At 47.3% G+C, this 24,544-nt stretch overlaps 1 protein-coding gene across 1 annotated transcript in view; it reads right to left on the bottom strand.

The window, feature by feature from the left end:
* Positions 1 to 23,938, bottom strand: part of ptpn12 (protein tyrosine phosphatase non-receptor type 12) — a 93,865-nt gene extending 69,927 nt beyond the window's left edge. The window contains exon 1 of the mRNA XM_064958881.1: positions 23,515 to 23,938. Coding sequence (XP_064814953.1) covers positions 23,515 to 23,613 — 99 coding nt within the window. The 5' untranslated portion in view covers positions 23,614 to 23,938. The remainder of the gene's footprint in view (positions 1 to 23,514) is intronic.
* Between the last annotated feature and the right edge of the window lie 606 nt (positions 23,939 to 24,544).

Raw genomic sequence — 24,544 nt, 5'->3', positions numbered from 1 at the left:
CCTATTTCAGGCAGCGTCACATCCACTTCCTAGCTGACTTGGCCAGGTCTCCGGCTGACTATTGTTGTTGAGACTATTGTTGTCACAGACAGTGAGAGGACTTGGCTAGAGCATATAGATTCCAGGATAGTGAGAGGACTTGGCTAGAGCATATAGATTCCAGGATAGTGAGAGGACTTGGCTAGAGCATATAGATTCCAGGATAGTGAGAGGACTTGGCTAGAGCATATAGATTCCAGGATAGTGAGAGGACTTGGCTAGAGCATATAGATTCCAGGATAGTGAGAGGACTTGGCTAGAGCATATAGATTCCAGGATAGTGAGAGGACTTGGCTAGAGCATATAGATTCCAGGATAGTGAGAGGACTTGGCTAGAGCATATAGATTCCAGGATAGTGAGAGGACTTGGCTAGAGCATATAGATTCCAGGATAGTGAGAGGACTTGGCTAGAGCATATAGATTCCAGGATAAACTTCCCCAGACATTCCCCAGTTGTTTGAGACAGACCATTCTAGCGCAGGCTTCTCTTCAGCAGAGTCAGATGAGGCCAACAGGACGCTACGCTAACCTTCATCAGCTGTACCATCTAACAGAAACATAACAGCAGCATTAGGACAAACATAACGATGATGGTTATTATTATTAACATTACCCCAGTCAGAACATCGAACAGAGACATTACTGTACATTAGTCAGCAGGTTAGCATCAGCAGGCTAGCCTAGTGCTAGCTACTGGGAGAGAACACAGTCAGCAGATCAGCATCAGCAGGCTAGCCTAGTGCTAGCTACTGGGAGAGAACACAGTCAGCAGATCAGGAGGTTAGCCTAGTGCTAGCTACTGGGAGAGAACACAGTCAGCAGATCAGGAGGCTAGCCTAGTGCTAGCTACTGGGAGAGAACACAGTCAGCAGATCAGCATCAGCAGGCTAGCCTAGTGCTAGCTACTGGGAGAGAACACAGTCAGCAGATCAGCAGGCTAGCCTAGTGCTAGCTACTGGGAGAGAACACAGTCAGCAGATCAGCATCAGCAGGCTAGCTTAGTGCTAGCTACTGGGAGAGAACACAGTCAGCAGATCAGCAGGTTAGCATCAGCAGGCTAGCCTAGTGCTAGCTACTGGGAGAGAACACAGTCAGCAGATCAGCATCAGCAGGCTAGCCTAGTGCTAGCTACTGGGAGAGAACACAGTCAGCAGATCAGCATCAGCAGGTTAGCCTAGTGCTAGCTACTGGGAGAGAACACAGTCAGCAGATCAGCATCAGCAGGCTAGCCTAGTGCTAGCTACTGGGAGAGAACACAGTCAGCAGATCAGCATCAGCAGGTTAGCCTAGTGCTAGCTACTGGGAGAGAACACAGTCAGCAGATCAGCATCAGCAGGCTAGCCTAGTGCTAGCTACTGGGAGAGAACACAGTCAGCAGATCAGCAGGTTAGCATCAGCAGGCTAGCCTAGTGCTAGCTACTGGGAGAGAACACAGTCAGCAGATCAGCATCAGCAGGCTAGCTTAGTGCTAGCTACTGGGAGAGAACACAGTCAGCAGATCAGCATCAGCAGGTTAGCCTAGTGCTAGCTACTGGGAGAGAACATATAGTCTACACACTAATGGAGCCTGAACGTGAGGTCTGAGTGGGTCTCTGTGTGTGTGTGTGTGTGAGTGATTGAGAAAGAGCAAGAAAGTGTGTCATTCTACAATGTGGGACACTCCACATCTGTCATTAGGCCACAGTGTCGGGCCTGGGTGAGGTGTTGCTGTACCTGGCAGGCCACAGTGTCGGGCCTGGGTCAGGTGTTGCTGTACCTGGCAGGCCACAGTGTCGGGCCTGGGTCGGCAGGCCACAGTGTCATGTCTGGGTCAGGTGTTGCTGTACCTGGCAGGCCACAGTGTCATGTCTGGGTGAGGTGTTGCTGTACCTGGCAGGCCACAGTGTCATGCCTGGGTCAGGTGTTGCTGTACCTGGCAGGCCACAGTGTCATGCCTGGGTCAGGTGTTGCTGTGCCCGGCAGGCCACAGTGTTGGTGCCTGGGTCAGGTGTTGCTGTGCCCAGCAGGCCACAGTGTTGGGCCTGGGTCAGGTGTTGCTGTGCCCAGCAGGCCACAGTGTTGGGCCTGGGTCAGGTGTTGCTGTGCCCAGCAGGCCACAGTGTTGGGCCTGGGTCAGGTGTTGCTGTGCCCAGCAGGCCACAGTGTTGGGCCTGGGTCAGGTGTTGCTGTGCCCAACAGGCCACAGTGAGTACATGCCGAGTGTGAAGTGATGACTGGAGACTCTTAGAACTCACACACATTGTAGAGCTTGGAACATTTCTCTCTCCACACATCTGCTTCAATGGAAAATCACTGAGCTCCAGCAGAACGTGTTTGAGTGACTGTGTAAGTGCGTTGGCCTAAGCCCACACAAGCCCACACACCACAGCAGTAAAAAAAGACTGTTCATCATTAGCTAAAATCTTGTTTCCCTAATCGCCCCAAAAACCTGGGAGGCGGAAACAGGGTAGAGCGAGAAGACCAATTACTGACGTCCCCATAGGTCCCCATCAACACGCACGGGGCAGAGGAGGAAGTGCAGTGCTCTGCTTAATTATCCATCCTCCTCCTCTCCAGCACAGCTCCCAGCAGCCCCGGGACCAGGAAGAAAACAGAACATACTCGGCAGAGAAAAAAAGAGAAACTTTGTTCTGACTTGACATTATAGCCAAGATGACCTCCGTTAGATAACTATTCTAGTAGTCTCAGTAGTTACTGTCCTGAGTCAGGGTCTCTCCTTACATCAGCAAATCAGTAGGGGACCACGCCTCAGCCTGCTGGACAAGTGTGTGTGTGTGTTGCCTGTGGGTTACTGAGATTTTCCACTGAGGTTTACAGTCACAAAGACAGGTCTGTAGACCTACTGTATACCACTTGGCAGAGTAGCAGGGGGGCAAAGGAAGGATGTGTGTGTGTACCTCAATCTGTGTGTTAGTGAAGGGTCGTTCACAGCGCTCAGTGCCAGCCAGGCCACAGGAAACACCTGTGGATGTACTGTAGTAGAGGGCGTTTTCTGGTGTGACGTGACATTCTGCCCTCCGACACCACTTCCTGTCTGGTCAGCTCCACAGCAAAGTGACTAGATTCTCAGCACCTCGTCACATGCCCTCTCACGACATACTAAAGCACCAAGATTTTCGTTAGCCAGTAACAGGCGGATTTTGCCGCGCCCCCCCCGCTAATACATTCAATTTGCACCGGCCAATTGTCCGGGAGAAGAAACAACATCCCATAACGGAATAACGCCTTTTAGATCATTCAGTGATGGAAATACCAGTTGATCACACCAGTCATACTATTTCACAACAAAACATCCTTCACTCATGCTGCCAAACATACCCTTGTAAAACTGACCATCCTACCGATCCTCGATTTCGGCGATGTCATTTACAAAATAGCCTCCAACACTCTACTCAATAAATTGGATGCGGTCTATCACAGTGCCACCTGTTTTGTCACCAAAGCCCCATACACTACCCATCACTGTGACCTGTACGCTCTCGTTGGCTGGCCCTCGCTTCATACTCGTCGCCAAACCCACTGGCTCCATGTCATCTACAAGACCCTGCTCGGTAAAGTCCCCCCTTATCTCAGCTCGCTGGTCACCATAGCAGCACCCACCTGCTGTAGCACACGCTCCAGCAGGTATATCTCTGGTCACCCCCAAAACCAATTCTTCCTTTGGCCGCCTCTCCTTCCAGTTCTCTGCTGCCAATGACTGGAACGAACTAAAAATCTCTGAAACTGGAGACACTTATCTCCCTCACTATCTTTAAGCACCAGCTGTCAGAGTAGCTCACAGATTACTGCACCTGTACATAGCCAATTATAATTTAGCCCAAACAACTACCTCTTTCCCTACTGTATTTATTTATTTTGCTCCTTTGCACCCCATTATTTTTATTTCTACTTTGCACATTCTTCCACTGCAAATCTACCATTCCAGTGTTTTACTTGCTATATTGTATTTACTTTGCCACCATGGCCTTTTTTTTGCTTTTACCTCCCTTATCTCACATCGTATATAGACTTGTTTTCTACTGTATGTTTGTTTTACTCCATGTGTAACTGTGTTTTTGTTTGTGTCGAACTGCTCTGCTTTATTTTGGCACGGTCGCAACTGTAAATGAGAACTTGCTCTCAACTTAAGTACCTGGTTAAATAAAGGTGAAAGCATTTAAATTTTATGACAAAGTGAAAACAGGTTTTTAGAAATGTTTGCAAATGTCTTTAAAAAAAAACAGAAATACTTTGCTATGAGACTGGAAACTGACTTGAGGTGCATCCTGTTTCCATTGATCATCCTTGAGATGTTCCTACAACTTTTCAATTTCAATTGATTGGCCTTGATTTGGAAAGGCACACACCTGTCTATAAGGTCCCACATTTGACAGTACATGTCAGAGCAGGACTTGACTGTTGAACTCCGAGACAATATTGTGTCTAGACACAAATCTGGGGAAGAGAACCAAAAAATGTCTGCAGCATTGAAGGTTGCCAAGAACACAGTGGCCTCCATCATTCTTAAATGGAATAAGTTTGGAACCACCAAGACTATTCCTAGAGCTGGATGCACGACCAAACTGAGCAATTGGCAGGAGAAGGGCCTTGGTCCGGGAGGTGACCAAGAACCCGATGGTCACTCTGACAGAGCGCCAGAGTTCCTCTGTGGAGATGGGAGAACTTTCCAGAAGGACAACCATCTCTGCAGCACTCCACCAAATCAGGCCTTTATGGTAGAGTGGCCAGACAGAAACCACTCCTCAGTAAAAGGCACATGACAACCCACTTGGAGTTTGCCGAAAGGCTCCTAAAGGACTCTGACCATGAGAAACAAGATTCTCTGGTCTGATGAAACCAAGATTCAACTCTTTGGCCTGAATGCCACGTCTGGAGGAAACCTGGCACCATCCCTACAGTGAATCATGCTGTGGGGATGTTTTTCAGCGGCAGGGACTGGGGACTTGTCAGGATCGAGGGAAAGATGAACAGAGCAAAGTACAGAGAGATCCTTGACGATGACCTGCTCCAGAGCGCTCAGGACCTCAGACTGGGACGAAGGTTTTACCATCCAACAGGACAACGACCCCAAGCACACAAAGACTGTGAATGTCCTTGAGTGGCCCAGCCAGAACCCGGACTTAAACCCGATCGAACATTTATGGAGAGACCTGAAAATAGTTATGTAAACATATTTTTATTTTTATAAATTTGCAAAAATGTATAAAAATGTGTTTTTGCTTTGCCAGTATTGTGTGTAGATTGATAAGGAAAAAAACTATTGAATCCATTTTAGAATAATGCTGTAACGTTACAAAATGTGGAAAAAGGGGCCTCAATACTTTCCGAATGCATTGCACACATGCTTAGACCTACACACCAACCTACATCGGCATTCTGGCACACACATTCCTACTTCCTTTCACATACACCGTCTCACTCAAGCATGCACAAACACACATATAACACCCCCCACACACACACCCACATGCATATCCCCCCGACACACATGCGTTTTTGCATGTGTGTCGTTTCTGCAAATATATACCCGACCCCTCTTTACACTGCTGCTACTCTCTGTTCATCATATCATACATGCATGCATAGTCACTTTAACCATATCTACATGTACATACTACCTCAATCAGCCTAACCGGTGTCTGTATATAGCCCCTCCACTGTATATAGCCCCTCCACTGTATATAGCCCCTCCACTGTATATAGCCCCTCCACTGTATATAGCCCCTCCACTGTATATAGCCCCTCCACTGTATATAGCCCCTCCACTGTATATAGCCCCTCCACTGTATATAGCCCCTCCACTGTATATAGCCCCTCCACTGTATATAGCCCCTCCACTGTATATAGCCCCTCCACTGTATATAGCCCCTCCACTGTATATAGCCCCTCCACTGTATATAGCCCCTCCACTGTATATAGCCCCTCCACTGTATATAGCCCCTCCACTGTATATAGCCCCTCCACTGTATATAGCCCCTCCACTGTATATAGCCCCTCCACTGTATATAGCCCCTCCACTGTATATAGCCCCTCTACTGTATATAGCCCCTCTACTGTATATAGCCCCTCTACTGTATATAGCCCCTCCACTGTATATAGCCTGTCTTTTTACTATTGTTTTTATTTCTTTACTTACCTATTGTTCACCTAATAATTTTTTGGGGTTAGAGCCTGTAAGTAAGTATTTCACTGTAAGGTCTACACCTGTTGTGGTTGGCGCACGTGACAAATCAACTTTGATTTGATGTTCACAGGGGTGCGTTTCTGCACGTTGACAGGGGTGCGTTTCTGCACGTTGACAGGGGTGCGTTTCTGCACGTTGACAGGGGTGCGTTTCTGCACGTTGACAGGGGTGCGTTTCTGCACGTTCACAGGGGTGCGTTTCTGCACGTTGACAGGGGTGCGTTTCTGCATGTTCACAGGGGTGCGTTTCTACACGTTCACAGGGGTGCGTTTCTGCATGTTCACAGGGGTGCGTTTCTACACGTTCACAGGGGTGCATTTCTACACGTTCACAGGGGTGCGTTTCTACACGTTCACAGGGGTGCGTTTCTACACGTTCACAGGAGTGCGTTTCTGCATGTTCACAGGGGTGCGTTTCTACATGTTCACAGGGGTGCGTTTCTACATGTTCACAGGGGTGCGTTTCTGCATGTTCACAGGGGTGCGTTTCTACACGTTCACAGGGGTGCGTTTCTACACGTTCACAGGAGTGCGTTTCTACATGTTCACAGGAGCGCATTTCTACACGTTCACAGGGGTGCGTTTCTACATGTTCACAGGAGCGCATTTCTACAAAGGTAAACAGGTTTTGACAGGAGAGAAGGGGTGAATAGGAGAGATTAAGTTAAACGCCTGACAAAAATACACTAAACTCCTGGATGAAGGATTTAGATTGGAATAAGGGAAGCATTGTTACAGAACCATCCTGTTGAATCCTACGGCTCCCTGGACTTCCTGCTTTTCACCCTCTACCTACATGTACATAATACCTCAATCAACCCCCCCAACTACCTCACACCCCAGGACACTGACTCGTTTCCAGGACTCTTTGCATAGAGCCTCATTGTTATTTTATTGGTGTGATTTCAATTTGGATCGGTTTGTTCATTGTCATACTTTAAGCACATTGTTGGGAAAGGGCTCCTAAGTAAGCATTTCACAGTAAAGTCTACACTTGTTGTATTCAGCATTTCACGGTAAAGTCGACACTTGTTGTATTCAGCATTTCACGGTAAAGTCGACACTTGTTGTATTCCGCATTTCACGGTAAAGTCGACACTTGTTGTATTCAGCATTTCACGGTAAAGTCGACACTTGTTGTATTCGGCATTTCACGGTAAAGTCTACACTTGTTGTATTCAGCATTTCACGGTAAAGTCTACACTTGTTGTATTCAGCATTTCACTGTAAAGTCTACACTTGTTGTATTCAGCATTTCACGGTAAAGTCGACACTTGTTGTATTTAGCATTTCACGGTAAAGTCGACACTTGTTGTATTCGGCATTTCACGGTAAAGTCTACACTTGTTGTATTCGGCATTTCACAGTAAAGTCTACACTTGTTGTATTCAGCATTTCACAGTAAAGTCAACACTTGTTGTATTCAGCATTTCACGGTAAAGTCTACACTTGTTGTATTCAGCTTTTCACGGTAAAGTCTACACTTGTTGTATTCAGCATTTCACGGTAAAGTCTACACTTGTTGTATTCGGCGCATGTGACAAATACAATTTGATTTGACTGTTGAATCACACGGTTGACTGAAAAAGTATAGCGTCCCTGAAGAGCTGCGGAGTGCTTCTCTGTGTGTGTGTGTGTGTGTGTGTGTGTGTGTGTGTCGGAGTCAGTAGAAGGGCCATCACAGCAGGAGGTGAGGCCAGACGCATGCATGACCTCTATGCTCCAGGAATGTACTGCAAGAGGCAACATAAAACGGAGGAATGTTGTTGGGGTGTTTGTAAGAAAAAGACGCGCAGGGCAAAGTGTTCCATTATTGAGCCAGCAGACAAGAGCAGAGAGCACACCACTCAACTACAGGCCTGGTTACAGACAGACTTAAAACACACACACAAGTTTGAACACACTTACTCATTCAAGGGTTTTTCTTAATCTGTACTGTTTTCTACATTGTAGTATAATAGTGAAGACATCAAAACTATGAAATGCCACATATGGAATCATGTAGTAGCTTTAAAAAAAGTGTAAAACAAATCAAAGTATATCTGAGTTTCTTCAAAGAAGCCACCATTTTCCTTGATGACCTCTTTGCACACTATTGGCATTCTCTCAACCAGCTTTGTGAGGTAATCACCTGGAATGCACTTCAATTAACAGGTGTGCCTTGTTAAAACTTAATTTGTGGCATTTCTTTCCTTCTTAATGTGTTTCAGCCAATCAGTTGTGTTGTGACATGGTAGGGGTGGTTTAAAGAAGACAGCCCTAATTGGTAAAAGACCAATCCATATTATGGCAAGAACAGCTCAAATAAGCAAAGAGAAATGACAGTCCATCATTACTTTAAGACATGTCAGTCAATACAGATTTTTTTTGGTTACTACATGATTCCATGCGTGTTATTTCATAGTTATGATGTCGTCACTAGTATTCTACAATGTAGAACAGAGTCAAAAATAAAGAAAACCCTGGAATGAGTAGGTGTGTCCAAACTTTTGACTGGAGGTGTGTCCAAACTTTTGACTGGTACTGTGTCTGTGTCTGTGTATAAATAAATGTGAGTGAGTGAGATACATACAGAGAAGAGGTAAGAAGAGTTACACAGGCTAGGCAATCATTGACAGGGGTTAGAGGTTAGAATGGTCACTTCTCACATGACAGTGGACTGGAGGGGCAACACTATGAGGAAAGGGAACCTTCAGCAGACAGACTTTATAGCCTCCTCCCTTCACTGGGACCAGCTAGTGTGAGGAGTCCACAGCGGGCTGAACAGAAAGGAGGAATGAGCAGCACAGGAAAAGAGGATGAATGTGTGTCAACATTTTCTCCGGGGGGGGGGGGAGATTTTTCAGACCAAACAGGAAGTTAGAGTCACACAGACCAGAGCATGGCAGGGGCTTTATCCTCTCTTCTCTCCTTCCCTCTCCCTCGAGCCCGGCTTGACTGCAGTGCCAACCTAGAAACACTCAGACTCAGGTCTATACAGTAGAATATAGTTAAATATACCATCTAAATATCCACTCAGACAGGTCTATAAAGTAGAATATAGTTAAATATACCATCTAAATATCCACTCAGTCAGGTCTATACAGTAGAATATAGTTAAATATACCATCTAAATATCCACTCAGTCAGGTCTATAAAGTAGAATATAGTTAAATATACCATCTAAATATCCACTTAGTCAGGTCTATACAGTAGAATATAGTTAAATATACCATCTAAATATCCACTTAGTCAGGTCTATACAGTAGAATATAGCTAAATATACCATCTAAATATCCACTCAGTCAGGTCTATACAGTAGAATATAGTTAAAGATACCATCTAAATATCCACTCAGTCAGTATAGGAGGGAAACAGAGGGAGGAGGAGAGGGAGCAGCAGTGTGCAGTCCAAGACTCTGACAGTCTGACAGACAGACACAGACAGACAAAGCCCCAGGCAATAAACACATACACTCTAACACACAGCATCAGTCGGTGTGCTATTGTGTTTTAGAAGAAATGAATGAACTCATGAGAGGACACACTGGCCCAGAAATCAAAGCAGTGCTGAAAAGAACAGGAGGTGGAGGGTGCTGGAGGTCCCACAGCCCGTCTCTAATGGCCTGGTCCCCTCTATCTAGCTCCTTCCCTCCATCTCCCTCATCCCCCACAGCCCGTCTCTAATGGCCTGGTCCCCTCTATCTAGCTCCTCCCCTCCATCTCCCTCATCCCCCACAGCCTGTCTCTAATGGCCTGGTCCCCTCTATCTAGCTCCTTCCCTCCATCTCCCTCATCCCCCACAGCCCGTCTCTAATGGCCTGGTCCCCTCTATCTAGCTTCTTCCCTCCATCTCCCTCATCCCCTTGTCAAACAGATGACCCGTACTGTACTCTGTCCTCAGACTAGGTCAACAGACATCCAAACAGATGACCCGTACTGTACTCTGTCCTCAGACTAGGTCAACAGACATCCAAACAGATGACCCGTACTGTACTCTGTCCTCAGGCTAGGTCAACAGACATCCAAACAGATGACCCGTACTGTACTCTGTCCTCAGCCTAGGTCAACAGACATCCAAACAGATGACCCGTACTGTACTCTGTCCTCAGGCTAGGTCAACAAACATCCAAACAGATGACCCGTACTGTACTCTGTCCTCAGGCTAGGTCAGACATCCAAACAGATGACCCGTACTGTACTCTGTCCTCAGCCTAGGTCAACAGACATCCAAACAGATGACCCGTACTGTACTCTGTCCTCAGGCTAGGTCAACAGACATCCAAACAGATGACCCGTACTGTACTCTGTCCTCAGGCTAGGTCAACAGACATCCAAACAGATGACCCGTACTGTACTCTGTCCTCAGGCTAGGTCAACAAACATCCAAACAGATGACCCGTACTGTACTCTGTCCTCAGGCTAGGTCAGACATCCAAACAGATGACCCGTACTGTACTCTGTACTCAGACTAGGTCAGACATCCAAACAGATGACCCGTACTGTACTCTGTACTCAGACTAGGTCAGACATCCAAACAGATGACCCGTACTGTACTCTGTCCTCAGACTAGGTCAACAAACATCCAAACAGATGACCCGTACTGTACTCTGTCCTCAGGCTAGGTCAACAAACATCCAAACAAATGACCCGTACTGTACTCTGTCCTCAGACTAGGTCAACAAACATCCAAACAGATGACCCGTACTGTACTCTGTCCTCAGGCTAGGTCAGACATCCAAACAGATGACCCGTACTGTACTCTGTCCTCAGACTAGGTCAACAAACATCCAAACAGATGACCCGTACTGTACTCTGTCCTCAGGCTAGGTCAACAAACATCCAAACAGATGACCCGTACTGTACTCTGTCCTCAGACTAGGTCAACAGACATCCAAACAGACCTCAGCCTAGTCACCCATTAATCTATTAATACACTTTAGTGAATCAGTTCACATTCCTCCATCTCAGACTCTCTCTGATCATGAGGAAACACAGAGCAGAAACACGGAGCAACAAGAGGCAAGTGGTTCGACAGACAGAGGCATTACAGCATCATTTCCTGGGGATTAGAATCCGTGGAGCTCCAACAGGCTCTGGGATGGTTCTGCCTTTATGGGTCAGCTTTGATCCCACTAAAGCTTCCAACGACACGCTGTGACGTCCACACACACTGAAATCTAATCACTTGCACAGCGGAAATACCGTAAAACTTCAATTCAAACGCAGTCTCAAATAGCCACCTGTCCCTGTTAATAGCCGGGTATCTGCACACATTTCAGCAAGTAAACACCTGTTGTTTCCAGAGGGGTTAAGCAAGCTTCATCTACGCTGGGTTTTCTAAAGCTAACCAGCTTCAGTTAGCTTCAAATAAACACCTGTTTCCAAAGGGGTTAAGGAAGCTTCATCTACCCTGGGTTATCTAAAGCTAACCAGCATCAGTTAGCTTCAAATAAACACCTGTTGTTTCCAGAGGGGTTAAGCAAGCTTCATCTACCCTGGGTTTTCTAAAGCTAACCAGCTTCAGTTAGCTTCACATTCCAGCTCTGGCTTCATCAGTACCACGACGGTGGGATATTCATCCACCTGCTGCGAACTCTAGCAGGCATGTAAACACCCAACTCTTCATTGAAACAATACTGGACCATCAATCCACGGTCGAGTCAGTCACATTTTTATTTGTGCCAAAATCCAAATGAAAGAAAAGTTAACTTGCAAATTCAGCAGGCTATGGTGTGAAATAGGCCTTGAGAAGTTCCATATTTATTTGATTACTTATCGTTAATGCTGCCTTTGGTTTGCTTATCAACGCACAAGCAACTTTTCCCCCACTCCTTATTGATATACTGGATACACTGAGTGTACAAAACATTAAGAACTCTTTCCATGACAGACTGACCAGGTGACTCCAGGTGAAAGCTATGATCCCTTGTTAACGTCACTAGTTAAATCCACTTCAATCCGTGTAGATGGAGGGGAGGAGACAGTTTAAAGAAGGAGTTTTAAGCCTTGAGACAGTTGAGACATGGATTGTATAAGTGGTCCATTCAGAGGGTGAATGGACAAGACAAAATATTTAACTGTCTTTAAAACGGGGTACCGGTTTGTGTCAAGAACTGCAGCGCTGCTGGGTTTTTCACGCTCAACAGTTTCCTGTCTGTATCAAGAATGGTTCACCACTCAAAGAAACATCCAGCCAACTTGACACAACTGTCGGAAGCATTGGAGTCAACATGGGCCAGAACTCTTTCGACACCTTGTAGAGTCCATGATCCAATGAACGGAGGCTGTTCTGAGGGCAAAAGGGGGTGCAAATAAATATTAGGAAGGTCTTAATGTTTGGTCTATTCCGTGTATACAGTCATTGTGTTTGACATGGTCTGCTCAACTACCGACCGGATCTCACTTCAGGAGTCGTCCAGAGGGGGATAAACATCTACGAGAGAAGGGAAAGTACACTGAACTAAAATATCAAACGCATTATGCAACAATTTCAAAGATTTTACTGAGTTATAGTTCATTTAAGAGAAATCACAAACATCCCTGGGATGATCATTATTGAAATAAATACTACATTACGGGACCCCAAGGCTGCTTCATTTATGGATTCCATCACAGTAAAATTAACTTTCAGATACCCATCAAAAATGGCAAAACAGGGTTGAACCGGGGGTTTCAAACCATGTTCACGGAGTAGCTGGTGGTGCTTCTGTGTGGAGAAAGTGTGGCGGTACTGAAAGCAACCCACGAAACACGGGGAATATGGACATGGCCAGAGGAATTAAAACGGCCAATCAAAAAGCCAAATCAATGCCAGCTGTTTTTATTTTGGCAGAAGAGATCCTAAACAAAATGGAGGGGATTTCATCAAAAACTGCATGATTAAAGTTTGTGAGAGTTTGCCCAGAAAAAGGCAACCCTTTTTAAATGTGAGTCTGAGCAGAAACACCATTGCCGAGAGAGTACTCAGTTGTCCATCAATCTAAAAGAGCCTTGTGAAAAAGGGAAAAGATTTCATTGCATCCCACAGGTGAAGAAGCCGGCCCATGGGGAGGTCCAGCCTAAGCGTGACAGAGGAGCTATGCATGGCACAATACGGGGTGGTTACACGATGGGCTGCAACGGAGCAGATGTGTGGACACAGGAGCGGACTTGGACGGGAAAAGATGCAACTGCGACAGGTGAGCTGACAGCTTATCATTTATCTAAAGCCTTGAAAATGGAGCATGAGAGCATCAGTTCACGCGCACAGTTATTTATCAGAGCCAAAGGTTTGAATCACCGCCAGTTCAAGGCATTTCTGACGGAGTTAGAAACGGAGCATGGTGATTTGCCTTATCTGGCAGCCAGGGAAAGGTGCTTCAAAGATCTGAGGAGATTTGTGAAAGACAACACAACTGCAGAAATGTTTCTGTGTGAAATGGCTTTTCACGTAACATTAAATCTTGCAAAACATCTGTCATCTCTGATATGCATTGTGTTGAGACGCAGATGGGGAAAGAAAATTTGAGACAAGCTGCCAGCATGAAATTTTAGTGCGTTAAGCGCACAGTTGCCTGATAAAATAGGTATTATTGTCTCGATTTGCTGACTTTGAAAACAAAAAAGGTTGGTGCTCAGTTAACCCATTTGCTGTTAATCACCACCAAACCATTGCTGTTTCATCAGCTTCTTGACACAATATGCGCATCCAGGCTGCCAGACAGCACATACCTGTGTGATGGATTGATGAACAAAACATCACACAGGCTGAACACCTCCACTCAACATGACAACCAACACATTGGGATGTAAACAAATGTGTCAAACAAGTGAAAACAAATTTAGATGAATAAATAAGCTTGTTACTAAAGTGTGTTGGAATAGATTTTTGCACTTTATTTTATTGTATTTCAATTATATTTTGGGATAGAAAATTGCTATTTTGTTTTTTTCTTTGAAGTAAATTTAGCTGTTTTTTGCTAAAATAGAAAATATGAGCTCTATGGTTTTCTTTCACATGTTATAAGGCTGTTCATGTATTGTCATCTAAGGTAGGTTGTTCATGACTATAGTCACTAATGGTTGTTCATGTAGTCACATTTTTATTTAAGTCCATTTGACTTTTGTTCATTTAAGGAAATCAGTCAATTGAAATAAATTCATTAGGCCCCAATCTATGGATTCCACACGACTGGGCAGGGTTGTAGCCATAGGTGGGCCTCGGAGGGCAACCCACTGGGGAGCCAGGACCGGCCAATCAGAATGAGTTTTTCCCCACAAAAGGGCTTTATTACAGACAGAAATACTCATTAGCCCCCCCCCCTCAGACCATCCCACAGGTGAAGAAGCCGGATGTGGAGGTCCTGGGCTGGCGTGGTTACACGTGGTCTGCGGTTGTGAGGCCGGCTGGACGTACTGCCAAATTCTCTCAACCGTGAAGCTGGAGGCAGTTTATGGTAGAGAAATTAGCATCCAATTATCTGGCAACAGCTCTGGTGGACATGTAGTCAAGTAACTGAAAACTTCAAAACATCTGTGGCATTGTGTTGTGTGACAAAACTGCACATTTTAAAGAGGTCACAAGGTGCACCTGTGTAATGACCATGCTGTTTCATCAGCTTCTTGATATGCCACACCAGACAGGTGGATGGATTATCTTGGCAAAGGAGACATGACAACCAACAGGGATGTAAACAAATGTGTGCAAAACAAATTAGATGAATAAATAAGCTTGTGTGTGTGGAACATTTCTGGGATGTTTTTTGTTTTTTTCAGCCTGTTTAAATTGCTGAGCTCTATTTTCAGCACTAAGGCTGTTCATGTAGTCACTAAGGTTGTTCATGTAGTCACTACCATGAGTATCACAGAGGAAGAATCCTCACACATACTCTCTGGCGTGCACAGCGACCCCAGACACACCTTCTCTGAAGGTCATATTCATGGATTTGTATGCGAGGCTCAGCAGGGCTGAGCAGGCGTCAGATTATCATGGCAGTGGTGATGCATTACCTCCAGCAGGACAGTCTTCCTGTCATCACTCATGTGTTTACACTGCACACCTACGCCTCACATGGAGACAGAGAGATTGCACTAGGCACAGAGAGATTGCACTGGGCACAGAGAGAACGCACTGGGCACAGAGAGAACGCACCGGGCACAGAGAGAACGCACCGGGCACAGAGAGAACGCACCGGGCACAGAGAGAACGCACCGCGCACACACCGGGCAGCACCGGGAGATGCACCGCGCACACTCACACCGGCACAGAGAGAACACACCGGGCACAGAGAAGAACACACCGAACAGGCCGCACAGAGAGACACACCGCGCACAGAGAGAACACACCGGGCACAGAGAGACACACGAGAACAGGCCGCGCACAGAGAGAACACACCGGGCACACAGGCCGCGCACAGAGAGAACAGGCCGCGCACAGAGAGAACAGACCGCGCACAGAGAGAACAGGCCGCGCACAGAGAGAACAGGCCGCGCACAGAGAGAACAGGCCCGCACAGAGAGAACACAGAGAGAACAGAACAGGCCGCGCACAGAGAACACACCGCACAGAGAGCACAGAGAGAACACGCCGCGCACAGAGAGAACACGCCGCGCACAGAGAGAACACCGCGCACAGAGAACACAGAGAACACGCCGCGCACAGAGAGAACAGCACAGAGAGCACAGAGAGAAACACACAGGCCGCGCACAGAGAGAACACACCGCGCGCACAGAGAGAACAGGCCGCACCGGGCACAGAGAGAGCCGCGCACAGAGAACAGGCCGCGCACAGAGAGAACACACAGAGAGAACAGGCCGCGCACAGAGAGAAACACCGCGCACAGAGAGAACACACCGCGCACAGAGAGAACACACCGCGCACAGAGAGAACACACCGCGCACAGAGAGAACACACCGCGCACAGAGAGAACACACCGCGCACAGAGAGAACACACCGCGCACAGAGAGAACACACCGCGCACAGAGAGAACACACGCGCACAGAGAGAACACACCGCGCACAGAGAGAACACACTACGCACAGAGAGAACACACTACGCACAGAGAGAACACACTACGCACAGAGAGAACACACTACGCACAGAGAGAACACACTACGCACAGAGAGAATACTAAAATAAACCTAGGGCCATTTTGGAACTGGTCCAACTTTTTAGACTTCTACTTGGAGGCCCAACATAACAATCCTTGTCCCAACAGACAGACAACACCAGGGACATAGTGAACGGTGTCCCAACAGACAGACAACGCCAGGGACATAGTGAACGATGTCCCAACAGACAGACAACGCCAGGGACATAGTAGACGATGTCCCAACAGACAGACAACGCCAGGGACATAGTGAACGATGTCCTAACAGACAGACAACCCCAGGGACATAGTGAATAATGTCACGACAGACAACACCAGGGACATAGTGAATGATGTCACAACAGACAGACAACCGTGACCCCAAAAACCACAATACCTGGTGAACCCTTACACCCCTAGTGTGTACATGTGTGTGCTGGGATAGCAGCTCTCCTCCCCTGTCATCTCCACCTCATCAAGCTGATTACCCAGGAGCACATCAAAGACAGCTAACTGTAGCACATTGCTATGCTAACTAGCCAGCTTCCTATATCCATGGTGACTGGGGGCTTACTTAGCATGCGGACATGGAGGAGGACATGGAGGAGAGCAGTAATACAGAGAGGGAGGAGGGGAAATATGGGGCTCTCGATGCAGGGGAAATATTGAGCTCTCGATGCAGGGGAAATATTGGGCTCTCCATACAGGGGAAATGAGGGGCTCTCCAGACAGGGGAAATGAGGGGCTCTCCAGACAGGGGAAATGAGGGGCTCTCCATACAGGGGAAATGAGGGGCTCTCCATACAGGGGAAATGAGGGGCTCTCCATACAGGAGAAATGAGGGGCTCTCCATACAGGGGAAATATTGGGCTCTCCATACATGAGGGGCTCTCCACAGGGGAAATGAGGGGCTCTCCAGACAGGGGAAATGAGGGGCTCTCCAGAAATGAGGGGCTCTCCAGACAGGGGAAATGAGGGGCTCTCCATACAGGGGAAATGAGGGCTCTCCATACAGGGGAAATGAGGGGCTCTCCATACAGGGGAAATGAGGGCTCTCCATACAGGAGAAATGAATATTGGGCTCTCCATACAGGGGAAATGAGGGGCTCTCCATACAGGGGAAATGAGGGGCTCTCCATACAGGGGAAATATTGGGCTCTCCATACAGGGGAAATGAGGGGCTCTCCATACAGGGGAAATGAGGGGCTCTCCAGACAGGGGAAATGAGGGGCTCTCCATACAGGGGAAATGATTGGGCTCTCCAGACAGGGGAAATGAGGGGCTCTCCAGACAGGGGAAATGAGGGGCTCTCCAGACAGGGGAAATGAGGGGCTCTCCATACAGGGGAAATGAGGGGCTCTCCATAGGGGAAATGAGGGGCTCTCCATACAGGGGAAATGAGGGGCTCTCCATACAGGGGAAATGAGGGGCTCTCCAGACAGGGGAAATGAGGGGCTCTCCAGACAGGGGAAATGAGGGGCTCTCCAGACAGGGGAAATGAGGGGCTCTCCAGCCTGAGGGCTCTCCAGACAGGAGAAATGAGGGGCTCTCCATACAGGGGAAATATTGGGCTCTCCATACAGGGGAAATATTGGGCTCTCCAGACAGGGGAAAAGGGGCTCTCCAGACAGGGGAAATGAGGGGCTCTCATACAGGGGAAATGAGGGGTGAGGGGCTCTCCAGACAGGGGAAATAAGGGGCTCTCCCAGACAGGGGAAATGAGGGGCTCTCCAGACAGGGGAAATGAGGGGCTCTCCAGACAGGGGAAATGAGGGGCTCTCCAGACAGGGGAAATGAGGGCTCTCCAGACAGGGGAAATGAGGGGCTCTCCATACAGGGGAAATAGGGGCTCTCCATACAGGGGAAATGAGGGGCTCTCCATACAGGGGAAATACTTCTCCACAGAAATGCTCTCCAGACAGGGGAAATGAGGGGCTCTCCAGACACAGGGCTCTCCAGACAGGGGAAATGAGGGGCTCTCCAGACAGGGAAATGAGGGGCTCTCACAGAAATGAGGGGCTCTCCAGACAGAAATGAGGGGCTCTCCATACAGGGGAAATGAGGGGCTCTCTCACAGAAATGCAGGGGAAATGAGGGGCTCTCCATACAGGGGAAATAGGGGCTCTCCACAGAAATGCTCTCCAGACAGGGGAAATGAGGGGCTCTCCAGACAGGGGAAATGAGGGGCTCTCCAGACAGGGGAAATGAGGGGCTCACAGAAATGCCAGCCTACTTCTCACAGATGCCAGCCTACTTCTCACAGAGACAGGGGAAATGAGGGGCCTACTCCAGACAGGGGAAATCTCCACAGATGCCAGCCTACTTCTCACAGGGGCTCTCCACACAGGGGAAATGAGGGCTCTCCAGCCTACAGGGGAAATTCTCCACAGAAATGAGGGCAGACAGCCTCCTACAGGGGAAATGAGGGGCTCTCCATACAGGGTCAATCTCACAGCTTGCCAGCCTCTCACAGACAGGGCTTGACAAATAGTAGCTTGGGGGCTCTCCATCACAGCCTACTTCTCACAGATGCCAGCCTACTTCTCACAGATGCCAGCCTACTTCTCACAGATGCCAGCCTACTTCTCACAGATGCCAGCCTACTTCTCACAGATGCCAGGACTTCTCACAGATGCCAGCCTACTCCTCACAGATGCCAGCCCACACATAGCTTGCCAGCCTACTTCTCACAGATGCCAGCCCACACAGTAGCTTGCCAGCCCACACAGTAGCTTGCCAGCCTACTTCTCACAGATGCCAGCCTACTTCTCACAGATGCCAGCCTACTTCTCACAGATGCCAGCCCACACAGTAGCTTGCCAGCCTACTTCTCACAGATGCCAGCCCACACAGTAGCTTGCCAGCCCACACAGTAGCTTGCCAGCCTACTTCTCACAGATGCCAGCCTACTTCTCACAGATGCCAGCCTACTTCTCACAGATGCCAGCCCACACAGTAGCTTGCCAGCCTACTTCTCACAGATGCCAGCCCACACAGTAGCTTGCCAGCCCACACAGTAGCTTGCCAGCCTACTTCTCACAGATGCCAGCCTACTTCTCACAGATGCCAGCCTACTTCTCACAGATGCCAGCCTACTTCTCACAGATGCCAGCCTACTTCTCACAGATGCCAGCCTACTTCTCACAGATGCCAGCCTACTTCTCACAGATGCCAGCCTACTTCTCACAGATGCCAGCCCACACAGTAGCTTGCCAGCCTACTTCTCACAGATGCCAGCCCACACAGTAGCTTGCCAGCCCACACAGTAGCTTGCCAGCCTACTTCTCACAGATGCCAGCCTACTTCTCACAGATGCCAGCCTACTTCTCACAGATGCCAGCCTACTTCTCACAGATGCCAGCCCACACAGTAGCTTGCCAGCCTACTTCTCACAGATGCCAGCCCACACAGTAGCTTGCCAGCCTACTTCTCACAGATGCCAGCCTACTTCTCACAGATGCCAGCCTACTTCTCACAGATGCCAGCCCACACAGTAGATGCCAGCCTCTGTAGTTGCTCAACTGCAGACTGTTTTTCAGGAGTTCCTCAAAAATAAAGCTCAATCCATCTGTCGACATGTTAGTGTACACAAACACACAAAGAAAAACAAATCTACTCAGATTAACAAGAGCATCATTAGCCTGTAACTAATCCACTGAAAAGGGGCCTTCCTTCCCAAGCCTTAAATGCCTTCCGCTCAGCATGACATGTCCCTTTAAAACTGACTAGATACATGTCTCACAGGGCTATGAACATATTGATTCAGATCACACTTAAACCTTCCAGAGACAGGGCTTTATTAGTTGGTATAGCCAGCCTCTTGTCCAGTTGGCATAGCCTCTTGTCCAGTTGGTATAGCCAGCCTCTTGTCCAGTTGGTATAGCCAGCCTCTTGTCCAGTATGCCTCTTGTCCAGTTGGTATAGCCAGCCTCTTGTCCAGTTGGTATAGCCTCTTGTCCAGTTGGTATAGCCAGCCTCTTGTCCAGTTGGTATAGCCAGCCTCTTGTCCAGTTGGTATAGCCTCTTGTCCAGTTGGCATAGCCTCTTGTCCAGTTGGCATAGCCTCTTGTCCAGTTGGCATAGCCTCTTGTCCAGTTGGCATAGCCTCTTGTCCAGTTGGCATAGCCTCTTGTCCAGTTGGCATAGCCTCTTGTCCAGTTGGTATAGCCTCTTGTCCAGTTGGTATAGCCTCTTGTCCAGTTGGTATAGCCTCTTGTCCAGTTGGTATAGCCTCTTGTCCAGTTGGTATAGCCTCTTGTCCAGTTGGTATAGCCTCTTGTCCAGTTGGTATAGCCTCTTGTCCAGTTGGTATAGCCTCTTGTCCAGTTGGTATAGCCTCTTGTCCAGTTGGTATAGCCTCTTGTCCAGTTGGTATAGCCTCTTGTCCAGCTCTACACTGGTTTAATGGTAATTAGGGTGGTACTTGCAGACAGGGCTTTATTAGTTGGTATAGACTCTTGTCTAGCTCTATACTGGTTTAATGGTAGTGAGGGTGGTACTACTGTAGACAGACAGTAGGAGATTTAACCCCCTCTATCCAGATTTGGTGTGGCTTGCCTCACTATTGAATTCCCTGCTGTAGATGTCAGGGAACTCTTGTCTCATGATCACTGCAGCAGATGTGGGTAGGTAGGTAGGTAGGCAGGTCTATGTTCTTGAGTGTCTCTCTGGCAGAGACTCAGTCATGTGGCCTCGGTGTCAAGACCACATCAACGGCCTTAGTCTCTCGGTCACAAGGGTCGGGTCTGGGTGTGAATAATATATTGGGATAATGTGATCCTGATCTCAGCTGTCTGTACATCATAATGTCAAAGCCAGTATCTCCCTTCCATATCCCCATCCACTCTCTGTTGGCAGTGGTGTCAAGGTTGTCAGATCAGATAACACAATGACACACTTAGCCTAAAAAAATGGCCTCATATTGTGATGAACAACAGCTCGAATGGCAACCCAGGCCCTCTCCTGTCTTCCTGCCCCCTGGCTATGACAGAGAGCTCACTCAGGTTCATTTTGATTGGCCAGAAGATAGAGCCCAGGCTGAGCTACATTCACATACCCCAGGCGAGCACTATAACATAAAAGGGGCTCAGTTAGCCTCACTAGCCTACATTCTTCTTAGTGCTTGCTAGGATCAATCAATGCTGACCGACATTGAACATGACAATCTCACAAAGAAACATTGTTACTGTTGTGGCCATTTCCAGACACCCATGCCTTCCAGCGTGCGCTGGTGTCTTAAAATCACCTCTGCTTTCAGAGAGGCTAGTGGCAGTTAAATACAGTAGTAGGTATGTCATGTGTATTTGGGCCCTGCAGCCGCCCCTCCAACTTACCCGAGGGTGTACCCGAAATGGCATCCTATTCCCTACATACTAGTCCCCTACTGTTCACCATAACCCTATGGGCCCTGGTCAAACGTTGTGCACTACCAACCCACTATCAAGCGCCTCAGGCTTAGAAAAAGTCTAAACCACTGTTGGTATTCATTTGCATGTGGTGGATAACTGTGGGATTCTGCTATTCAGACACATTAACACGTCAATACTGTACAGGCCTCTGTCACACAGGGTATTGGATTTTAGTTGTTGCCAATAGAATCAGTCATTGGGTGATAAGTTAGTTACATCTAGTCAGTCATAGAACAGGGCCAAGGCTAGGGGAGAATTTAGAAGTGACAGTGGACAAAAGCACCAAAATATTCCAGGTAAAATAGGTAACATGTTGAGGGTGGGGGTCATATGTAAGCCAGCCTAACCTAAAAATCATTAACCTTTCTAGTGATGCTAACATCTTGTCAGACGGCAATACTATTTTAAATGAGAGGATTGTAATTTTAAAAAGTTATAAACAACCTTGAGCATGTGTAGTAACAATATGCAGTTACAAATAGGGGACAAAGGTGGAGCATGTGGTGCTATAAACCAGGGATTCCCAAACTCGGTCCTGGGCGCACGTTTTGGTCATCAAGTTTGATTATTTGAATCAGCTGTGTAGTAGTGCTAGGGCAAAAACCCAAAACTTACACCCAGAAGGGGGGGCCCAGGGCAGAGTTTGGGAAGCCCTGCTATAAACCACTTCCTTTCACAATCCTAATTTCGCACTGCCCCTGGTCCTTGCGCAACATCCGTCAACTCCCTATTTCAGACCCCACCGACATAGCTGACTGGCTGGCTGGGACAGGCCAGACAGAACACCACATACCAACCCGATTTCTGTTCAACACAAAATCCTCGCAGATAATTGATACGAATACAGATTGATTATGTCTGCTATGTAATATCAGGAATATTACGTGGCGAATGCATTATCAATATATTGAGATAAACACGAAGTCGGATGTCATGGACAAAGAAGTAGCTAGGGAGTGGGACTGGGGAAAAGTTAGCCAGCTAGCCTCCCAGTTAGAAATGTCTGGTATGCATGCACGCATTCCAGTTTGTATTTCTGATAAATAAGGTAGTCTATGTATAAACGGTTTTGTATTTCCATTGAATACAGCAATCTACCAAGCAAATAATTTGCTGCTATCAATAAGATAAAAAGCACGAATGCCAACTCGGCTCATGCTAGCTAGCTAGCCTACTGTCAATGGTGGGAAGTTGACAAAGCTTTCTGGTCTTAATCGATGTCTGCCAATGAAACTGACAATATTCAAAACAGCGAGCAAGCATGTTCATGAAGATTTTAGGTCATGGTGGTAGGAAATGCGACTTAGACAGGCACGCCTGACAAGCTAGGTAACCAGCTAACGTTTTGCTCTTGCTAACGTAAAGTCAATAACGCATCGATTATTACACTCGGGTGGCTGGTTTGGGAGGCCTAGCACCCACGCCTATATTATTGAACTGGATACAGTTAAAGTACTGTACTGAAAAACTATTCGCTCTTCGATTAGAAGAGGGAATATGCACATTTCTAAAAGGTGACAATGCTCGGCCGCATTAAATTACAAGCCTGGAGATTTGTATGAGGGAATTGCAGGAGAAATGTGTCCCTCCGCCCCCAGGATAGCATAGCAAGCCGCCCAGCAGGGAGCGTTCACACGGGAAGCCTAAAAGAAGCATCACGAAGAACAAAAAAACTACCGCAGACAGAGACACTATCGACTGAAGACTCGTGAATCCATTGTGTTGAAGCTAAACAGTCGACACATCACCTATTTGTCGGTCAGCGCGGAGGAAACAGGTTAGAACTAACTGCTCGTGTGTTCGAGAGAGGGAGAAGGATGTCTGGCTGGTCTCACCATAAAGTCACTGCCGAAGTTATCCTCTCCTTTCTGGTCCCCTTCTCGCATAACACAAACCCCTTGGATGAACTTTCTCAGGATATTCGCCTGGTCCATCCTTTCGGCCCGCTGTCCGGCGGCTTGTCCGGTTTTCCCACGGTATGTAAAATAAATCCAAAGTGGGGAAAAAAATAAAAATAGCTTGAGCTATATATCCTCGCAGATAATCATTTCAACATCTCCTAACGTCCCATGTTATTTTTCATATTCTCTTCGGGTCAGACAATAATAATCCAAACAAAATTCGTGATTCCGTTGTTGTTTCTAAATATATATCACAAGTTTTGACTGTAAACTAGCTATCGTTACTTGAATATAAAAATCCAAACACCGGTTCACCCCTCCCTGGCTCGCCGCTGCCACATTCACAAGTCAGCTACAAGAATACACTGACTGCGGTCGCCCCGAACGCCACTTAGAACCTTAACGCCCATTTCACTAAATGGCTTACTGTAATTGGTCCGTAGCTTCAAGAAATTAGTACGTGATTGGTGAATACGTTACGTCAATCTAAAATATCAATAAATTAAGTGGGCGACGCTCCCGTCAATCACTATGTCTCCTGTTCTTCTCTCTCATTGGTTAAATTCTATTTAGCGCTTCCTTCTTAGGTTTTACTGTAATGCAATTGTTACAATGGATTGGTGCATAGAGTTCTCCCCTATATTGTGAAATGATTACGAAAAAAAATATCAATCTTTCATGTGGTTAAAATGATACAGTTGCCTAATAATATCCAACTGGGCATGGACATGGGTCTGTGTCCTCGGCCGTCTCTTTTCTGTCTAACTGTGTCTTCCTCTGTGATCTCAAATACACAGGCATCCACAGTGTCAGGAAGCATTCTTGACCTGTAGAGGTTAAGAAATGAAAGCCCGGGCAGTGCATTCCCTCTCTCTCACAAACACCACTCTTTCACTCACGTTCACGTCACTTGAGAGACAGATTCATTTTGTACTGTAACACGAGGACACAGGTTAAATCTAAA

This window comes from Oncorhynchus masou, unplaced genomic scaffold, assembly GCF_036934945.1.
Source record: "Oncorhynchus masou masou isolate Uvic2021 unplaced genomic scaffold, UVic_Omas_1.1 unplaced_scaffold_1385, whole genome shotgun sequence".
Classification (NCBI taxonomy): Eukaryota; Metazoa; Chordata; class Actinopteri; order Salmoniformes; family Salmonidae; genus Oncorhynchus; species Oncorhynchus masou.
Note: the sequence above shows the minus strand (reverse complement) of the source record. Positions and strands in the feature narration are given on the sequence as shown.